This window comes from Triturus cristatus, chromosome 10 (genome assembly GCF_964204655.1).
Source record: "Triturus cristatus chromosome 10, aTriCri1.1, whole genome shotgun sequence".
In the NCBI taxonomy this organism is placed as follows: Eukaryota; Metazoa; Chordata; class Amphibia; order Caudata; family Salamandridae; genus Triturus; species Triturus cristatus.
Window position 1 is genome coordinate 796,590,579 of NC_140593.1, and position 22,146 is coordinate 796,612,724.

At 42.7% G+C, this 22,146-nt stretch overlaps 1 protein-coding gene across 1 annotated transcript in view; it reads right to left on the reverse strand.

Annotated features, from left to right (window-relative positions):
• The window catches only part of LOC146790012 (uncharacterized), a 450,689-nt gene that overhangs the window by 117,054 nt on the left and 311,489 nt on the right, over window positions 1–22,146 (reverse strand). Inside the window, exon 10 of the mRNA XM_085631249.1 lies at window positions 12,932–13,148. Within this exon, the coding sequence (XP_085487375.1) occupies window positions 12,932–13,148 (217 nt within the window). The remainder of the gene's footprint in view (window positions 1–12,931; window positions 13,149–22,146) is intronic.

Sequence of the window (22,146 nt, forward strand, 5' to 3'; positions counted from 1 at the left end):
CTCTCAGCAAAGTGCTTTAGTGAATATTTGATGGTTGAAGTACAAGATTATTTCCTGAGACCCCTCATGTCCGAAGAACGGCTTTTCGAGCTAATTTATTTTTACAATTATACTGTATTATGGACTTTGACGGTGTTCTTTTCAATTTTTCTAAATTGTGGGTGAAAATGTTGACCAGGCTCATCAGGATTAGGAGCAGATCAGTAACTTCGGGGCCCCAGACAGTTTTTCCTGTAGACTTTAGCTGCTTGAAGTAGCCGAAATTTCCGTACGGAAATGCAGGAATGATATGGAGTAAAACCAGTTCTGCCAGTAATTTGCCACTTCTTGGTATAACTTCAGGGTCCAATTAATATTTTCGACCAGCAGAGTTAGCATACTCACCAGTAACGGTATGTCTGTGGTCGAGGTTTCCAGTTCCATTAGCAGGCCTTTTAAAATGAGTGCCTCACTGTGCACAGCACTTACTACCTTTCACAGCATCACCTGTGTGTGGTCTTGGGATGGCATTTTAGTGAGGGGGTAGGGAGAATGTGGTGATGGAACGGGCATTGTGTGATGTTGTAAGATTCTGTGTGTGACGGTTGTAACTGTTTGATGTAAGGCTTTGTCTTTTGCAAGGGCCACTTGATAGAGCACTTTCAGCACTCTATATTGTATGAGTGCATTATATTCATGGTTGTTATGCACTTACACATTTCTATATTGTTTGCAGTGTTTTATGTTACTCATTTAACCCCTTCAGCGCTGCGCGGATTCCCCCGCGGTGCTGAAGGGTTCGAGCGCGGGCGGGGCCATGACGGAACGGTTCCGTCATGAGCACAGCTCAACCGATGCTCATGACGGAATCGTTCCGTCATGAGCATGGAAGGGGTTAAACATTTATTGTAGTGACATGGTATAATATGATTATGTATGTATCGACATGCCTACATATGTAGAGAGCAGGACAGTTTATAATCCTATAATGTAACCGCATTTAGTTTAAGTTGCCTGAATTCATAGGCCCATGATTGTATTTGTTTTTGCGCCTCCTTGGCTTCTCGAGAAAGAAAGAATTAAATGCATGTTGTTTTCAAGAAATAGCCGTGATCTCATCCTACTGCAGGTGAAAGTCGTTAGTTTCTGATGGAACCAGATACAATGGACGCTTTGAAGATGGTTGAAAGCGAGAAGGGAGGATGTCTTTCGTGTCTGGCTGGTCTGGGAACCAAGGTCGACTTGGTGAAGAAAGTAAATTTAATTAAGAGAGCGTGAACCTCCCCAAATAGAAAAAGTTGCAGTGGACATTTTTACTAGGATAAAGCAGAGAATCAAATTCTATATATTCTCATGTGTGTAAGGACAGAGACCACAGACTTCTGCTAGCTTTCGGAGAGAAAGGAGCATTTTAGAACTAGCTTCTAGCCTTAAGCACTTTGACCCATTTGACGTGAGTACTTCTCAGGAAGTCAACACGTGCTGACACCTTTGGGATTTAATGCAAGGGTATTAGATAGCATCTCCCATTAGTATAGTGTAGGGACAGATTTGCTTTATTTCTGATGAAAAGAGATTTAGACTCTGCTTCTATCTTGAGTTGCATTTTAATTTTGGAATTCACAATTGTATTTTTGTTATGCCAAATTACTTATATTCGTAGAATCAGCTCTGTATTGATTTTCCTATATCTGTATATGTTGATTTTGCGATGTGTATACATCTTATTATTTTTGGCCTTATAATAAATTGACAATTCTACAGAAGGAGTCTGTGGTCATTTCAGGTTTGTTCAAATAGAATTTGAAGTATGATTATGAAGTGTTTCTTCCCCTCCACCACTTTTAGTAGGTAAATAAAACACCATCCGTGCTAGATTACAGGAAACAGACAGGGTTGTAATTTAGCTTAATCAAATGGTAGAAGAGGATGGTTTACCGCTAAAAGGTGAGGGGAAAAAAGAAATAAGGTGTAGAGGAGGGAGAATAGAGGTCCGGATGCAGCAGATGAAACATCGGCGAAGAGTGGCGGAGACCGGCGGACGTTGACTGACAGTGCGGCGGATACAGGGGCGGCGTGAGTATGAAAGGTTCTGCGAGGAGTGTTAGATTGCGGTGTGTTTTATTTGTGTGATGTTTTACAGAGTTGGGATGCATGTAGAGTGATTGTGGTTATTGGTACTAGTCCGAACACGTGCGGATCAGGTAATTGGTGAACAGGCTCAAGAGAAGTCCAAGATCCCGGATAGAATTGTAATGTAATTGTCTGTGTAAATTGTGGGTGTCGTGAAGCGCTTTCGACTGTTCTCTTGTGTCAGGGAACTTTGTATGAGTGCGGGAATAACTCGTTGTGAGAAACCCCAGGTACCGGGGGCAGATCACAATGATCAAGTGATCAATGCAGGTCGGAGATCACAGCGGATGCGTGTTCTTGTGTGAGTGTTCTATTGATCTTTTAGTGGACAGACAATTACTTGTTTTATATAGCTGTAAGTTATTGTGACTGTGGTAGGACCGGTTACTTGGTTAATAGCTTTGGGATATACAGTTACTTGTTGAAGCGAATGTGTGAGCGAGTGTACGAAGTGAAATTGTAAAGACGGGTGAGCCGCTGCAAGGAGCGAGCAGTGACGTCAGGGCGCGCCGCGCTGGGATTGGTTGGTTGGTGTAACGCTGCGCTGGGATTGGTTGCCCTGCGTCCCTAGCTGAATATTGGATTGTGGTTTACAAATCGATTGATTTCATGATGCATTGTTTTCGGGTGTTGAGAGATTTGTGTAGAGGTGACAGAGGGGTGGTAACCCGGGTTGGAGAGGAAGCTCCACCGAAGAATGCCCCTGCACACTATATGGCAACGAATGTGGGCTTGCATACGATTGTTTGGCTTCAGAATAGGCATAAAATCACAGAGAAGAAAGGGGAATTGGCTTTCCCTCGTTATGGGTCATTTCGTATGGAAGTTCTGCACCAGTTGAAGGGGATGATGAATGCCCTTAAACCTCCACCTCGACAGACACAATTCAAAGCATTAGATGCTTGGATGAGAGCCGCATTAGCAAAGAAACGAGAGGCATCACAGGGACGAATGAGGAAAGCGATGAAGGCATATCATGATGCCAGATGGGATGCACATCTGAAATGATGGAGAGTAGACACCATAGAAGGAGAGCATTTGTACCCTTTTCGAATGTTAGCAGGCGTGTTAGAGGGGAAGAATAAGACAGCTGAGGATAGTGATACAGATGATAGTTTTCTGGATAGGCTTTTAGCAGAACGACCTCCACCTTGTGACTCTAAGTCAGAGCTAGAGAAGTTGCACCCACCAGAGGAGACAGTAGGAGCAGGGCAGGTGGGATTGGAGGAACAGTCAACAGGAATCAGATGAAAAATATCAATGGTACGGATTCCAGGAGGATCAGGGGGAATGAGATATCCCAGTTTTGAACTAGCCCAACCTGCAGGGAATATGCAGTTACCAGATGCTCTGTCAGTGCCAGTTACTATTGGACCAGTGGTCTCAATATATACCCCTGAAGAGAGACGAACTGACAGTCAACAGTTCACAAGTGATAGGGAAGACACAATATCAGGTGGGAGCCTTACACAAATGGGAACAGGTCTAGGACAGGTCTCTGTGGTTTATAGTACTCCACTGCCTGCTACTGCAGATCCATCAAGAATGGACAGTGGGTTAGAAAGGGGACCCCCAGGAATCTTAGCGAATTCTAAGTCAGACCTCCGAATGTGGGTTCAAACAGTGAGAGAGTCAATGATGCCAAGAGAAGAAATGAAGAGGGCAGAAACATCTAGAGTATTGTTTGGGCCACAGGTTGTGTGTGTAGGTAATCACTGGCGGAGTGGGAGCTGGGATAGAGAGGAGCGTACAGCAGCAAAGAGGGAAGAAGGAGCAATACCAAGGAGAGCACAGAGTTGTGATAGAGAAGATGTAGGAAGGTAAAGAAATTAGACGGCGTTGCTAAGTGCAATAAAAGTGCCAATGGTGGATGTGGTTCGCTTGAAGGTGGAAATACATGAAGTGGTTGAAGGGAATTTGCCTTTGGAGAGAATTGAGGCATATGACCCAAATGAATTGTTATTTGTAGCCAAAGATATTACAAGAAAGGCAAAGAGGGCTTAAGAAGCCCTATGGCAGTTAGCACGAAAGTATGGTGTTGATTTGACAAAGACCAAGATGATGCAGGGTTCTTGCAGATTAAATTATACAGATAAGGAGTTGGAGGAAAAGCGAACTGTTGGATTGAAAGACCAGATTAGGGAACTGGTATTAGGGATTCGAGCTTGGGAAGAACTATACATATGGGAAGAGAGATGGCTCAAAAAGAAAGGTGTGAAGACTAGAATAGGTACCTCCTTACCTCAGGGGGAAGGGATAGAAACCACTGGTAATTTTCCCTTGAGAGGAGTGCAGAATGGAGGGTATGTACATGTGCCATGGAGCAAGGGTGATTTGGCAGCATTCACTAATGATTTTCCTAGGCTGAGTGAGAAACCTGCTGAGTGGTACAAGCAAATAGACTGGTTTGTTAAGATCTCAAAGGTGTTATGGATTGATTTGAACACATCGGGCATATCATCAAGGGCAATATTACCGCTTTAGCAGCACTTTTTGCCGCTAAAGCGGCAATATTTTTATCGCCCTATCAGCAAGCTGTCGCTAACCGCTGTTAGTAGCAGTTTACTGGCAAAAGCACCCGTTTTTTTGCCGCTTTGCATGTCAGCGATATTTATCATGGCATGTCATTATTACCACAAGACGGGACATTGGAAGTGCGAGTGTCGCTCAAATCCCGCTAATCAATTCGAACAGGAGGGAGAGGGACATATGTCCGAGAGTATACCAACGGTAACAAGACCCAGGTCTATGTACGGAGGTTGTGAGCCACAAGTACAGGTGCCACAACCTACCAGAATACCCATGCATAATCAGACATACCAAAAGATGTCGTATTTTGAAATACGAGACAGATTCGATCAGTCTTAAGGTTCTCCGGAGTACAAGAGGGGGGTGCAGGAAGAATGTTCTCTCGATACAGTATTGGTAGTAGATCAGAGTGGACATTTGTGTATGCAGATGTGAATGGATATCCTGTCACCTTTCTATTAGATACTGGAGCTGCCCGCTCCACAGTAAGAACAGATGTGGTCCCCAATTTATCTCTTTCTGGACAATCGATTCAAGTAGTCGGAGTCAGTAATCAGAAAATGACTAATCCATCAACAAATGCACAACCTGTAAGGATAGGGCCGTTCAAAGATAAGCATCAGTTCGTGGTGTGCAATACAAGCCCGGTCTGTCTTTTAGGCCGTGATCTGTTGTGTAAATTAAATTGTAACATCTCATGCACTCCGAGAGGTATAGAGTTGCAGACATATGATGACGATGACGATTGCAAAATGACAAACATGAGGACGTGTGCAGAAATGTTTGTGGTTCTTACCAAGGCAGAATTGCCACATGATTTGAGAGACTCAGTTGACCCGAAGGTGTGGGATTTTACAGGTGAGTAGATAGGGTTAATTTGGGGAGTGGAACCTGTTAAGATACAGGTGAGGCCAAATGCTGAATTTCCACGAACTCCACAATATAAACTGTCTTCAGAGACAGTGGCTGGGATAACTCCTGTTATTGAGTCAATGATTGCACAAGGCATTCTCAAGGAGATACAAGGAAGTCCCTGTAATTCACCGATCATGGGACTACAGAAGCCTAGCGGCAAGTACAGAATAGTGCAGGACCTGCGCAGGATTAATTAAATTGTGATTCCCTGTTGTCCTGTTGTACCGAATCCAGCTGTTATCCTTTTTTAGATACCATGTGAAGCAGAATGGTTTACTGTTATAGATTTGTGTCAAGCATTCTTTTCCATACCATTACATGAAGAAAGCCAGTATTTATTCACATTTCGGATGGGCGACCATATCTTAATGTGGTGTAGAATCCCTCAAGGGTATACATAAAGCCCCTCCATCATTAACCAGTGCCTGAAAAAGAATCTTGAAGGACTGGTAATGCCTCAGAAATCAGTCCTGGTTCAGTATATTGATGATCTTTTGGTCGCCTCAGAAAATTAGGATGCGTGCAGGATAGACACAGTGGCTTTGTTAAACCATTTAGCAGAAAATGGACACAAGGTGTCCACAAATAAATTACAGTACTGTTTACCTGAAGTTCAATATCTAGGTAATCGGATTGAGAAAGGAAAACGAAGGGTGTCACCAGATCGCCTAGAGGCGATCATGCAAATGGGAACTCTGAAAACACAGAAAGAATTTGCATGTTTTTGTGTATGGTCGGCTATTGTCGACAGTGGCTCTCAAACTTTTCTTTACAAGTAAAGCCTCTGTTGCGACTAACACGAAAAGATGTCAGTGATCCGGTACCATGGGATGAAGAATGCTTGAGAGCCTTCCATGAGCTGCGAGAAAGCATATGTCGTGCCCCAGCTCTTGGAATGCCAGACTACAATAAAGCGTTTTCACTCTTCTGCTGTGAGAAGGAGGGTTGTGCGTTAGCGGTCCTTGTACAGACACATGGGGGCGCCCTTAGACCAGTGACTTACTTCTCGGCTACCTTAGATCCAGTTGCTTCTGCGTTGCCCCGATGTCTAAAATCCATTGCTGCAACTGGTGTCAGCATTGAAAGATGTGAAAGTATAGTGATGGGTCACCCTCTCCTTTTATATGTGCCACATTCAATAGAACTATTGATGACAAGAACAAAAACCCAATATCTCATGAACATCCGGTTGACCAAATATGAACAAGTCATTTTAGCATCTGAAAATGTCATGTTAAAACGCTGTACCTCTCTGAACCCCGCCACATTGTTACCCCTTCCCCAAGAGGACAACGATGAGAATTGAGAAGAGCATGATTGATGTCACTGAACTATCTACCAAACCCAGACCTGACATTATTGATGAACCATTATCTGAATCTGATTTGATCCTTTTTGTCGATGGTTCATGTCTGAGAGACAATGAAGGGTAGCTAAGAGCAGCCTTTGCTGTATGTACCATCAATGGAGTGGTGGAAGCTGCCTGTTTGAATAGAGTATTCTCTGCTCAGGTAGCCGAAATTATTGCATTACTACGTGCCTGTACTATTTCCAATGGAATCCGAGTGACGATCTATACGGACAGTCAATACGGGTTTGGTGTAGTCCATTCTTTTGTTCAATTGTGGTCTCAGAGGGGATTCTTAACATCTTCAGGGTCACCAATACGAAATGGTGAATACGTACGCCAATTATTGGATGCCCTACAGAAGACCAAAGCTATAGCAGTCGTGAAGTGCGCTGCTCATGGGAGGGGAGAAGACTTTGTTACAAAAGGGAATAATTATGCAGACGAAGTAGCATGTTTTTGTGCCATACATGCATGTGTTTTTAATGGACAATATACAGGAGAAAGCACAGTAGAAACCAAGCTCAGCATGATGCTAGCTGTAGCTGATACATGGGATGAGGTGAAGCGGTTACAGGATGAGGCTTCAGAGGAAGAAGCTGCTTCATGGGTCAGAGCAGGCTGTGAAAAGAGAGATGATGGCATTTGGGTGTCAACCGATGACAGAGCAGTACTCCCCAACTGTTTGTTGAGCCCAATGGCAAGGCAGAATCACGGAACAGGTCATCTGGGACGAGATGCCATGGTGCGAGTATTCAGGCACACGTGGTTCAATCCTTGCTTCCGTGTGAATGCTGAGGAAGTATGTCATAGATGTGTTACATGTCAGCAAATGAATGTCGGAAAGAGAACAGTAGTTACAATGAGTCATATTGGAAGGTCAGGAGGTCCTTTTAACAGGATACAATTGGATTTTATTGAGATGCCGAGATGTAATAGGCTAAGATATGTTTTGGTGGTGGTGTGTATCTTTTCACGTTGGGTTGAAGCATATCCAACTCGACAATGTGATATTCTCACTCAGGCAAAGCTACTGTTGCGGGAACTGATACCGAGGTATGGATTTCCAACCTCTGTGGAGACAGATAGAGGAACACACTTCCATAGTGAACTCATGAAACTGTTGCGTGCTGCTTTAAACATAGATCGGAGGTTGCATTGCAGTTACAGGCCCGAAGCGTTTGGTCTGGTGGAACAGGTGAATGGCACAATCAAAATGAGAGTGGCTAAGGTTTGCTCGTCGACTGCATTGAAATGGCCAGGTGCTCCACCTCTGGTTCTTATGAGTCTGCGTAGCACTCTTGGTAGGAGAACAGGGCTATCACTACACAAAATACTGACAGGGAGAGCTATGAGATTGCCTATGGTACCAGCCACAGCGTTGATAAACATCACTGATGATATGGTGTTAGATTACTGTAGGGGACTGGCTGATGTTAAGTCTGTGTCCCACCAGGTCAAGGCTGCGACTGCATCCACCTCGAGAGACCTGCGGCATGATCTAAACCCTGGAGACTGGGTTCTTGTACGCAAGCACGTGCGGAAGAGCTGTCTTGATGCACGTTGGAGAGGACCATATCAAGTAATATTAGTCATGAGTACAGCTGTGAAGTGTGGAGGACTGCCTAACTGGATCCACGCTTCCCATACCCGTAGAGTGCCAGACCCCGTGGAAGAAGAAGCACCCACTCCCCTGGTTCCACGAGGAGCAACTGAATCTGAAACCCCAAATGAAAACCCAGAACAAGGTGTGAAGGACTTAAATATAAATGAATCAGCGATAGAGCAAGAAAAAAAAGAATCATTTACTGAATAGCCGATTACAGAGCCTGAGATTGACGATATTGTGGAAGTGCCCTTTGAATCAGACCTGAGTGAACGGCCTGGTGCAGAAGGAACAGACAGAGAGGAAGAGCAGAGAGTAGATGCAAAAACAGAAAAGTGGCCAATTAGAAAAGAAAGGCTAAACATAAGACTTGCATCTGAGAAAAATCTTGCTCCAATTCATGAAACGTCTGAATCTGAACAGAGCGAACAAGAAGACTGACTGGATGAGTTGAGATGATCCAGAAGAAAAAGAACACCGTCTCAAAAATACGCATCTCCTGAGTGGACATATCCGGTTGCAGATGCAGAGCCCAAAAAATCCGGGAGACTGGGAACTGGAACAGTGAGCTACGGAGGGGACACCCTCTCGATTGATATTCAGCTGTTAGTCCCAGGAGTTGAAGCTTTTGGAACTCTGACACTGCAAGTTCCGAATCCACCCAGATTGAGTGAGCTGCGACTTTTGATTCTTAATCAAGTTATTTTCCCCTCTTTTGGTCGACAGCTTACTGCATTGGAATTGGGAGAAATTTGAGCTGAACTCCTGCAAATGGTCCTTAATATACTTGGCTCAAACCTCATTCGAGATGAAGACTGAACTGTGACCAAAGAATGCATTAGGCTTTAGAAAGAAGATAACCTAGCCCCAAGTGGAAGATGATTTAAATTGGGGATTTTCACTTAGAAAGAAGAATTCAGAATTAGGGTTGACTACTTCTCAACAATAGGCTTAGTATTAATAGACCGAATCCAGCAATAATCCAGCAAGCAATCAAATAAAGACATTCTAAAGTGAAAGTAATGTAGAGAAAGAAAACAGAGACTCTCAACATTTCATTAGTTTGTCAACTATAACAGTGGAAACATGGCTTCCGAAACATCTGGATGGAACTAGAAATGTATTATTGGAACTCTTATAGTAATAGTGCTGTTTGTCATAATTGTGGCCATTGTCACATCCTTGATTGGATCTCCCAATGTTGAAAAGAATGGAGAACAATCTACCCTTACCCCACCCGTTTCAAATGTAGAAAGAGAAGGAGGTCCATCCATGAAAGATAGAGAAATGATCAAAGAAACTAGCCGTAGACTGCATGTAGATTTGTCAAAGGGTGATTTCACTCTGAATGCATATGCATGTTTGTTGTACGAGTACGTGGACACTATGGATGCGAAAGATTGTTATGTGTGCATGCAATTACCAGCTTCAGTGGAAGAAGGCATACAATATCATCATTTGCTCGTTACTTATGGCATTACATGTAGCGTGTTGTTAAGTATGTTTTATTGCAAGGTGCATTTTGAGAATTACTTCTCAAATTATGATGTGGTACTCTCTGAAGTCCCAGTCCTGAAATACCTGAACAAATATGATTATTACAAGAATGTAGAGCGCATGTCTAAGTACTTTGTGCCTACCATCACTATAGAGTCGTCTTATGCACACAGAAATAATTTGACCTGTATCTTAACTGACATTGAAAAGAAATTTGTAGATCAGATAGAAGATAGACACAGGCAAACTTTGTTTCGACCAGATCCAAAGCATAAGGTATTGCCATGGACCAAAGAAGAATTAGATCACAAAGCATAGGGAAGTTCAGGACCTATAGCGTTAGACTTCCAGCAAAGAGGAAAGTTGTGCATTAGACATCCGTCCACATATTACAACAAGATATTTGTGGGTGAAAGTGATTGCGAACACATTTTCCTGATTGAGGAGTCCATAAGAAAAGCACTATTAGATAAATTGACCATACTGCCTAATGTGTATTTTGTATGTGGAAAGAATGCTTATGTGAAACTACCCAAGAATTGGTATGGGACATGTTACATAGCTATGGAATTTCCCCAAATTTTTCATGTGGATGATTTATGGCCTTTGGAAGGAAAGGGATCACACAGAGGAAAACATGGTGTAAGTGCTGGGGAAATCATAGGTGATGTATTAGGAGCTACGATACCTAGTTTGGGTGTGATTTTGAATGACTTGAAAATTCGAAAGCTGTCAACGATAATGGATAAACTTTCCGTGAATACAGCACAAATTCTGTTATTAGTTGATGGTGAGATGGTCTCGATAAGTGCTATGGTTCTTCAAAATCGTCTTGCTTTAGACATCCTACTAGCAAAAGCTGGAGGAGTTTGTAAACTTTTCAGAGTCCAACAGTGCTGCACTTATATTCCTGACAATAGTCTGGATATAAGGAAATATATCACTAATATCTCAGATATCCACCAACAATTGAGTAATTTGGCTGCTGAGGGAATATGGGATCACATTGGTAAGGGTTTCGGGCAGATGGGAAGTTGGTTTGGCAATTTGGGACAAGGGATACTGAGTTACATCCTAAAACCTATCATAATAATTGTCATCTGCATAATTGTCCTAATGGGAGTTATTAAAGCATGCAAGTGGGAAAAAGCCCAACACCAAGAAAATGTGTTGAAAAAGAGAGAACAGCGAGTGGAACGACTGCAGAACAGTCATTACCAGCACCTTAAAGGGTTAGAAAGATTTAGACACGGACAACAAGATACATCTTCTGTTTAGGTCAGTCTTTTCTGCAAGGAGGTAATTCTGAAAGAATGTAATTTGGTGTCATGACACTAGTCATAAGAGGGGGGAACTGATAGAGCGCTTTCAGCACTCTATATTATATGAGTGCATTATATTCATGGTTGTTATGCACTTACATATTTCTATATTGTTTGCAGTGTTTTATGATTCTCATTGAAACATTTATTGTAGTGACATAGTATAATATGATTATGTATGTATCGACATGCCTGCATATGTAGAGAGCAGGACAGTTTATAATCCTATAATGTAACCGCATTTAGTTTAAGTTGCCTGAATTCATAGGCCCATGATTGTATTTATTTCTGCGCCTCCTTGGCTTCTCGAGAAATACAGAATTAAATGCATGTTGTTTTCAAGAAATAGCCATGATCTCATCCTACTGCAGGTGAAAGAATGTCAACTCGTTAGTTTCTGTGGAACCAGATACAATGGACGCTTTGAGGATGGTTGGAAGTGAGAAGGGAGGATGTCTTTCGTGTCTGGCTGGTCTGGGAACCAAGGTCGACTTGGTGAAGAAAGGAAATTTAATTAAAAGAGGGTGAACCTCCCCAAATAGAAAAAGTTGCAATAGAAATTTTTACCCGGATGAAGCAGAGAATCGAATTCTATATTGTCTGAAGTGCAGGGACAGAGACCCCAGACTTCTGCTAGCTTTCGGAAAGAATGGAGCATTTTAGAACTTGCTTCTAGCCTTAAGCACTTTGACCCATTTGACGTGAGTACTTCTCAGGAAGTCAACACGTGCTGACACCTTTGGGATTTAATGCAAGGGTATCAGATAGCATTTCCCATTAGTATAGTGTAGGGACAGATTTGCTTTATTTCTGATGAAAAGAGATTTAGACTCTGCTTCTATCTTGAGTTGCATTTTAATATTGGAATTCACAATTTCATTTTTGTTATGCCGAATTACTTATATTCGTAAAATCGGCTCTGTATTGATTTTCCTATAGCTATATATGTTGATTTTGCGATATGTATACATCTTATTATTTTTGGCCTTATAATAAATTGACAATTCTACAGAAGGAGTCTGTGGTCAGGTTTGTTCAAATAGAATTTGAAGTATGATTATGAAGTGTTTCTTCCCCTCCACCACTTTTAGTAGGTAAATAAAAGACCATCTGCGCTAGATTACAGGAAACAGACAGGGGTGTAATTTAGCTTAATCACACTCCACTTTTTGATACTCAATTCACATTAAAGAAGTATTTTTACTTACCAGTGTGGACCTACCTCCGTTCAACATTATGCTGTGCATGGCGTGTACTGGATCCTGTCAGTCACTTTCAGCAAATACGCTCTGCTTGTGGACATAACTACCAGCGTTCGTTTGTGCGCATATAATGCTGAAGAAAGATCTATTCTATGCATATCCTATGCTAAAACATAAATAGGTTAATTCTCTCACATGAGGCCTGTTTCTGCAAGTTTCGGAAAATATGGCTGTTTTAGCTGTCCCCCACTTGCCTCTTATATTGGCTGTTGTAAATGGCAACATGACTTGTATATGAATTTAAGTGGACATATGTACAATATTTTTTAGTGAACTAAACAACTAGAAGCTCTATCAATAATACAAAGTTTTAAACAAATCGCAGTTGAACAGCTCTTACCCTAAAATACCGAGAGTAGCACATATGAGCCAAGACATACTGCCAGGCACGTGGCTGATGCTGGTTATAATTTGTTGCCTGCAGGCAGGGCATGTGGTTCGCATCGGTGTGACTCCCACTGAACCTACTACCATTGGAGGTGCCGGCGGGGTTCTTGTCTCTTTGCCATTGTCCCCCAAAACTATAGTCTGATTGATAACTGGTGGTTGCATGACAACTGTTTGAAAAGAAAAAAAGATGATGTTAGTAGATATCACTGAACAGCACTTTTAATGTGTCATGTTAAAAGACAACAGCCCATATTTAGATAGCAGCAATCAGGCTGCTGGCCCACTAGGTCAGCAGAACCAATAGCAAGAGTTTCTCTGGTGAAGACCACCTATCAGATTGCCTAGCAGGGATCTCTAAGTCTTCAGATCATCTCTAATGCCATTGCTCTGAAGAGTGAAGTGTATGCCAAGCACTTGGCAAACTTTTTTTCATTTTGCAGAATAAATACCCAAAGCAACAGTTTGTTCTTGAAAAACATAACATCAATGGCCATGACTTGCAGGGAGTTTTGTGTGATTTTCCTGCCAAAGACTACCATAATTTACATCGCAGTCCCAGGCAGGCAAATCAAGTGATGGTTGCCTCACCTTAAAAATGGCAGGAAAACCATCTGTATGATATTGTAGCCCAGTGTTAGACAGTTTACCAGGTCATGGTTTCTGTGGAAAAACTGACTGAGGCTCTGCTGACAGAAACACTGCTATTGCCCATCTCTGATTGAGAAGAAGGAATCACAAATTTGGCTGGACAGGGTAACCTCCAATTTATTCCAGTTTCCCTATTCCATCAAACTTAAAATATTGACCAAGTTATTTGCAGCCATTTACAAAGGACCCCTGATGGCGCACTACTGTGAAAAGCAGATACACTTGTAGGCACACCAGAAACAACTGTGATAGTGAGGGGCTATTGAAATGGTGGATATCAGAACCAGTTTGTGTGTTCCCGGGGCACAAAGGGTTTTTGGGTATGACCTGAGGTGATTGAGTTCATGTCCATTGATGTTGCTGGGCTTGGCCTACTACATCTGTTGATAACTGAGCACCAAGAATAACCTTTTAGCACTTAACTCTTGAGATCGAGAAGCAAGCATTCCAAGACGTACTCAAGGAGGTAGGGTTAGAGATTCATTACTCAACAATGCACCCAAAACTACCCCATAAATGCAGCGTTCAGGCAGCACTATCAGAAAATACTTTAATATACCATTACATAATAGTACACATTTAAATGGAAAGTCTAATACAAGGATACTGCTAAGGTGCTATTGTTAAGGATACATGAAAATATGCGCTACGGAGAAACTCAAAACAGATGCTGCTTTCAGCATGTGAAGCGAGAGGCATTCTGCAAGTTCAGTGATCTAACAGTTGGCCTCTGTAATGTATCTGCAGATGTAGTCTATTGTAGCCTTCATCCCATACTGGGGCTCCTGTTGGGTGGTGTTGAGTTTACCTGCAATATCCAAAATGGAGTCCACCAAACTCCCCTCCATACAGTCCTATAGTATATGCAGTTTAGGCCCATATTCTCACACACCGATTTGTGGGTAGTTGATCAGGGCTAAAAGAACAATCAATCATCCTGGGCTAAAATTGTGTCAAACAGAACCATTTTCCACTGCTGTATGATTTGGTTGGACTCCCATTGACTTCGAAGGGAGCCTGTGAACTGAACATGTACACAAGCTCCTAGTTACAAAAGGGGTGGTTGGTGATAGTCGAGCACCCTGTGGCGGGCACCCCTTGGTGCCTGCCACACTGTGCATGGTCTGAAAGGGGGGACCCATGGGTATCCCCAATGGCACGATTCTGAGGGCCCGTGTGAAGGGGGACCTGGTAAAGGCTCCCAAAGACCAGTTCCTGCAGCCTTTACGATCCAGGTTAAATGAACCGTAAAGGCTGTCCAAATCGTTCATCGTTCTTGCTCACTTGGAAAACCTATTCCACAGAGCTGTACGATTCTGCTCCAGCGGTCTCCATCTCTCCATATGCCTTCTGGAACCGATTCGGTCAGCGCTAAGGCTTTTCAGGCATCGTATTTGGTCGTTCGGAACTGGGAAACTAATAAGTCAAGAACAAGGGCTCCGGATCGGTTTAGGCAATTACAAATCTGATTAGGAGACCTTCAGAACGAGATTGGAATCGGCCCCTTAGTGTATATCTGAGAATGTGTCAATGCCGAGTATCTCCCCAGGGGTACCGTAACGAGGAGAAATAACTTTATTTTGTGTTATTTTTTCCTCTTTCTGTATGTGCTGCATTCTGCAGCACACATAGATAGAGAAAAAACCCTCCATTGATTATTTTTGTGCAGAAAGATGCCCCTTCCTGCATAAAACCAATTGTACCAACAACACAAACACCCTGGCACCATGGTGCAAGAGTGCCTGTGTTGGTGCTCGGCTACCAAATGTGCGCTGGCTGAAAGGATGGGAATGCACCGTATCTTGTAAATAAGATGCATTCCTGCCCTTTTGAGAGGGCAGCGCAGCATGAAGTCTTGTAGTGCTGCCCTATGCCAATTTCTTGCAAATGAGGCCCTAAGTATTTTACTCAAACCAGACGCAACATACTGTAAATATTATTGCAGCAACAGCATAATATTAGAAGTAATACCCTTCAGCCAATAGGGGGGAAACAGACTATGGTGCTCTAGTAGTGGGCTAGTATTACGTAATATTCCCACCTCATTGGCAGAGAGTTGTTCCAACCCGCATCCTGAGTTCTCATGAATTTGCATAGTTCCATGTTCATTATCCTTCTTAATTTATTGATATTGCAGCAGTCTGAACGTTCGTTGGGAGGGCAGCACAACTCTAACCACATGGTACAATTAGCAAGAGAAGCAGTAACTTGTCCCAGTCCTGCTGCATGGTGTTTGGGCAATGTGTATGATGGCGTGAGGTAGGCTGAAGTAGTGGCTGCCCCAGTCGAGGAGACTTCGGTGATGTTATGCATGAAACTCCATGGCTTAGGGTTCTTCCTCAGGAACACAAAACCCAACACCCAGCAAGCTTGGTGCCCACCTCTCGTTATTATGGTGAGTATTTAGGCCATAGTATAAGCATCTTCCGTCAATGTGAGTCTAAGGCACACTTGTTTTTTTGAGGGGTTCTACAAATTTTGCACAATGTTTTTGGTGTAATTACATACAATTTATGAAAAGTTAGGTAAAATTATGCATAATAACCCAAAATGCAAATCTAGAATTTAGAACTATATTTTAGCTCAAAATACTTCGGGCACGATTCACAGAACTAACTTAAGACAAAATCCTAAACTTACTACCATTTTGGTATTCACAGAAGGTACTTACTCATTTTGGTATTCACAGAAGGCACTTACTCATTTCGGTATTCACAGAAGTTAGGACTCCTAACTTTAGGACTCCTAAATGCCTTCTGTGAATACCGAAAGTCTTAAAATTAGGATTTTTCTCAGTTTAGTAGTGGTATAGTTAGGACTCCTAACTTTAGAACTCCTAAATGCCTTCTGTGAATACCGAAAGTCTTAAAATTAGGATTTTTCTCAATTTAGTAGTAGTAAAGTTAGGACTCCTAACTTTAGGACTCCTAAATGCCTTCTGTGAATACCGAAAGCCTTAAAATTAGGATTTTTCTCAGTTTAGAAGTAGTATAGTTAGGACTCCTAACTTTAGAACTCCTAAATGCCTTCTGTGAATACCGAAAGTCTTAAAATTAGGATTTTTCTCAATTTAGTAGTAGTAAAGTTAGGACTCCTAACTTTAGGACTCCTAAATGCCTTCTGTGAATACCGAAAGCCTTAAAATTAGGATTTTTCTCAGTTTAGTAGTAGTAAAGTTAGGAGTCCTAACTTTAGGACTCCTAAACTGAGAAAAATCCTAATTTTAAGACTTTCGGTATTCACAGAAGGCATTTAGGAGTCCTAAAGTTAGGACTCCTAACTTCTGTGAATAACTAAATGAGTAAGTGCCTTCTGTGAATACCAAAATGAGTAAGTGCCTTCTGTGAATACGAAAATGGTAGTAAGTTTAGGATTTTGTCTTAAGTTAGTTCTGTGAATCGGGCCCTACATGTTGTCCATTCTGGACACAATGACACATTTCACATTGAAACATAACACAAAAAACATGAGTGCCATGAACAACAACAACTCAAAATCTGGTTGTTTGCTATGTTTGCATGTCCCTGTGTTATTATTTGGCCACAACTCCTCAGTACTCTTCATCTATATGGCTACACAAGCCATTTTGGGATCTTTGCACCTCAACCTCCCAGCCAGCACTGGCATGGGCAATAAGTGGAGTAAGGTGCAGTGGGCTCCTGACACAAGCCCTGGCACTATTGTTTTTACAAATTAAGTGTTGTCTTTGTTACAATGTACTATGAAGAATGTGGGGTGGAGCTGGGAGTCTCCAAGCAAGAAAAACCCAAAGGAAGGGTTCGAAAGCAAGAGAAGCTATCTCACTGAACTACCTGTTACATTGTACATTGGGCCAGAAAAGGGTAGTGGAAAACTACAGTTTCAAACAATCAATCAAGGATTTATAAAGTGTGGCAAATCACCATTGAGGGTCTCAAGGCATTGGTTTCAAAGGGGCCTTTTGACTCCTCTCTGTTGAAATGGCATTTTCTGCAGGGTCACACCAAACCTCTTGCCTGCCTTCTCCTCTTTGTGCTAAATTTGTTTTTGTTGGCTTTAGGACTCTGTGCACTTTCCCACTGCTAACGAGTGCTAAAGTGCTAGTGCTCTCTCCTTAAAACATGTAGAATTTGCTTATACCCAATCAGCATATTTAATTTACTTCTCAGTTCCTAGTCAAGTGGCATATGCACAGGACCTGAAAATTAAATGCTACTAGTAGATCTGGAGCCCTGGTTGTGCCACCCACTTAAGTAGTCCTTTAAACATGTCTCAGGCCTGCCATTGAAGAGCATGTGTGTGCAGTTTTAAACTGTCATGACGACCTGGCAAGTTAAGCCTCTTTCCAAGGCTCAAGCCTTCCTTTTAATACATATAAGTCACCCCTACAGTAGGACACGGGCCTCCCTAAGGCAGGGTGAGGTGCATTTAAAAGGTTGGATAAGTACTTTTAAGGTTTACCTGTCTTGGTAGTGAAAAAGTCTTACATTCATTTTCTACTACTGCAAGGCTTATATCTCCCATAGGATAACATTGGGATCACTGCGTAACATTTTATAAGCGTAATTTCCAAATGAGAAGCTATAACTGATTCAAGTTTTGTGTCCCTTGGCTCACAATCTAAATCCCCAACTTATGGCGAAGTCGCCATTTTATTTGTAATTCTGAATATGCCACTTTTAGAAAGTTGGTATTTTTTTACGTTAGTCATTTGGTGCCTGCTGCTTGTCTCTGATCACATGTCTGGGGTGGGTGACAGCTGGACTTTGTGTATTCCTCCTAGGCATCCACACACAACGGGAGCTTAGGTGTGCCCTGATGGGCCATCCTGGCAGGGTCGTAGGGAGGAGCTGGGCACAACCTCTCTTACACCTGAATATATGTTGTCCTGTCTACACACAAAGGGCTGCATAACCATCCATAGTAAGTCTAGAGCCAAAGCAGGGAGTAAAGGAACTCTGTGCACTTCACAAACATGTCTTTGACGTCTCTTGCACTTCAAAGGCACAACTGGGTATCAGTACTGGACCTCGGACACCACCACTTCTATATACATCTGGACCTCTGGATACTCTGCCAGGAAGAAAGATGATGTGCTGCTGAAGGACTGCAACTCTGCTGGGCTGCACTGTGCCAGACTTATGCGTTGCTGTGCTGATTTGGTACCTGCTGACCTCTTGTCTGGGTGAGAAGGACTGGACCTGCATCTCTATTGAACCCAGGGTGACTCTAAGTGCTAGTTGGCTGGCCTCCTGATCAGTAGTCTCAGGGACATAACAGACTTACGACCCCCTGCTTTTGCACCTAGACTCTGACATCTGTGACTCTGCCCTACTAAGTGGTGCCAAGCCAGTGCTGGACCCTTGGAAGTGGGCCTGCGGTGTTCTGCCTTCTGTGGTCCTCATCAGAACCAAAGCAATGCCACACCCCACAGCTTCTCGGAACCTGTGCGGCACAACGCGAAGCCTCACAAAGCAGTGCTGCACAGACCGCGCACTAAGATTTATGATAATGTGTTCATGGGTTCCAAGTGGGTCCCTGTAGCCAGCCCGAGCTCCATGGTGATCAGATAACCACAGTGGGTGCTTTGCCCTTTTATGTGCTATTTTCACATAAAATCTTTAAAACTGCATATCCCAGGATCTACTGATATGATTTTTGTTTGCTTTGGTCTTGTTTTATTTATAGAATTAAGCTTGATTTTACTAACCTAGTTTGGAATCTTTTTGTGTGTTTTGTTCACTGTTTTACTGTTTGAAGTGTTGCACAAATACTTTACACATTGCTTCTAAAGTTATGTGTGACTGCTCTGTGCCAAGCTGCCAGAGGGGAAGCACTGGTTAATTCAGGGTGTACTTGTGCCTTACCCTGACTAGTATTGTGGTTAATGCTTGACCAGGGCTTATTCCCCAATCAACCAGGAACCCAATTTCTAACACTCAACATTGCATTTACCTGTCTGACCCACCACAAAGTATCCCTGGAATGTCCTGGGAGAGTCCCGCAATCTCTGTCTGTCTGTGTGTAAAGTCTGTCAATCTTCAACCCTCCATCTTTGCTACAACTTGGATGTAACAAATCAAAATAAATTCCTAAGTGGCTATTAAGCACACTCCTTACACATCCTTTGCACAAGCAAGCACTCCACAGCTATATCCCACATGAATGGGAGAAGGACCCATTTGTGGGGGCTAAAGCAAAACCAAAGGGGATGATGGACGGAGTGTTGAACATTGCAAGCACTCACCCTCAGTCAACTGATCTGGGTTTAATCCATCACCATTCTTTAGCTCACTCCGCCACCCCAGTTCAGACATGGCCATATGCAAATCAGTCTGACCCTGTGCCTCATGGGAACAGTCCAGCCCAAACTGCCAAGCCATGTCTTCTCTGGACCGGTAACAAGCAACCTGGGACCGGTTTCTGGCTAATCAGCCATCATCAGCCAGGCTAGCTTGAATCCAGTGGCAAAGTGAGCTAGGGACCCATGTCTGGGCATACCCTGCCAACTTAGGGCGAACAAAGCAAAACCAAAGGGGATGATGGGCGGATTGTGGAGAACATTGCAAGCACTCACCCCCAGTCAACTGATCTGGGTTTAATCCATCATCATTCTTTAGCAAAGTCCGCCACCCCAGTTCAGACATGGTCATATGCAAATCAGTCTGACCCTGTGCCTCATGGCAACAGTCCAGCCCATTTGTGGGGGCTGGCAGACAAGTGGGAAATGGTGAGAGAGGCCAATCGGTAAATCTCTGGGGCAAGGCCAGGTACTGCATAAACTATAACTTGTGCAAGGTTTGCTTTCCCACCCATGGGTGACACAGATGAACTTGGTTGAATGCACACACGTTGAATGTGAAAGATGGGTTATTGTAGCCCTACAAAACACTAATCAATGTATTAATGATATAGAATTATTGCTTTTTGTTTACAAACAATCCCTATAAAGGGATCAGGGGCACCGTGGTAACAGTAACAAATCATTTTCGTTGTTCACGATGTCAAACACACATTGCACTAAGTGAACAATTTTAAGTAAAAGTACTTCCAAAACAACTACACAGAAGATTATTTAAAAAAATAGCAAGAAGACACTTTATAAATAAAGAGAATAAAAGGAACATTTCTAGCATGTTTAAAATGCCATCTAGAACCTAACACCCTAATATCCATCTCTATGTTCCTCCACACTAAGAAGAACGCAGAGCAACTTGCAGTCTAGGCTCTTAGGGAGAAGAGGCACACTGCATACCTTGTGGATACGAAATGTCGTCTTTATAAGCAAAGGTGTGAAGACAGTGTTCTCTGCGAAGGGCACACACACACACACTGTAGTAGCAATCTTCCTCCGGGACTCGGCTTTATCAGCTTTAGGGGAGATGTAGTATTTGCGAAGTGAGCTGGCATAGGTGAGACTGTCATGGGTAGAATCTTGTGCGATAATCTGGGCGAAGGACCTCTCCTGACAATCTTATCAGAAGTTGGAATGTGTGACACAAATTTAGGAATGGCTGACATCGATTATGTGTATGAAGGTATGCACCCCAGACATTTCCTTATGAACATATAAGGTAAAAGAACGTCAATTCAGACCACACTATTTCGACTATATGTCTGTATTTGTTCTTGTTTATCCATGACATTATAAAAAGTAGACACTTGTCCCACACTAATATTGCATCAGGTGTAATATCTGTTATTAGTCGAATTTCATGATACTTTCACAGTTCTTAGAAAGATACGGTCAGAGGACATCTGCATCAAATGGCAGACGCGGCATAATTCTGCATGAATCAGGAAAGAAAGCAAACTCCATGAAGTCAGGGCCTACACAAAATGGAGTCAGGCCTTAGGGCTTTACATTTTGCTTGTCTTGTACATCTGAATGTGACATTATAGGGGTGTATCTAACCTGTAGTGCTTTAGCTGATTTGTGTAGGGAACTCCATGCTCCCGAGATACTAGGAGCGCAGATGCCTAAAATAATATATACATTTAAACATAATATGTGATGTACTTGTGGCACAGATGAAAAGGCAATCAATACATTATATATGTAAAGGATAAACTATGACATATGTAGTACATATAGCTAAGCAAGGATACTTTTAAGCTTTGCATTATTTCACATGATGAATGGTTGACATAGAGTGGGTTGTTCCAATCCATCTACTGCTCAATGATGATGCACAATGTTGCAGTCTGGTCTGTGCAGCACCTATCTTTGTGGAAGCCAGCTTGCTGGTCCTGTAACTTAGCGGCAACTGGTTCCTCCATTCTGGGTAGGATGACTCTGTTGAAACTTTGCCTGGGGTTGATTGAAGTGTTATCCTTCTATAGTTTACGATAGTTACTCAGGCCACCTATCTTGGGGATCTTGATCAGATATGCTCCTTCCAGTCTGATGGCACCTTTTCCTCTTTCCAGATCCTTCCAAACATGGGGTAGAGCATGTCTACTAATGTTTCCATGTCTACCTTCAGTGCCTCTGGAGGAATGTTGTCAGGTCATGTTGCCCTCCCATTTCTCAGATGT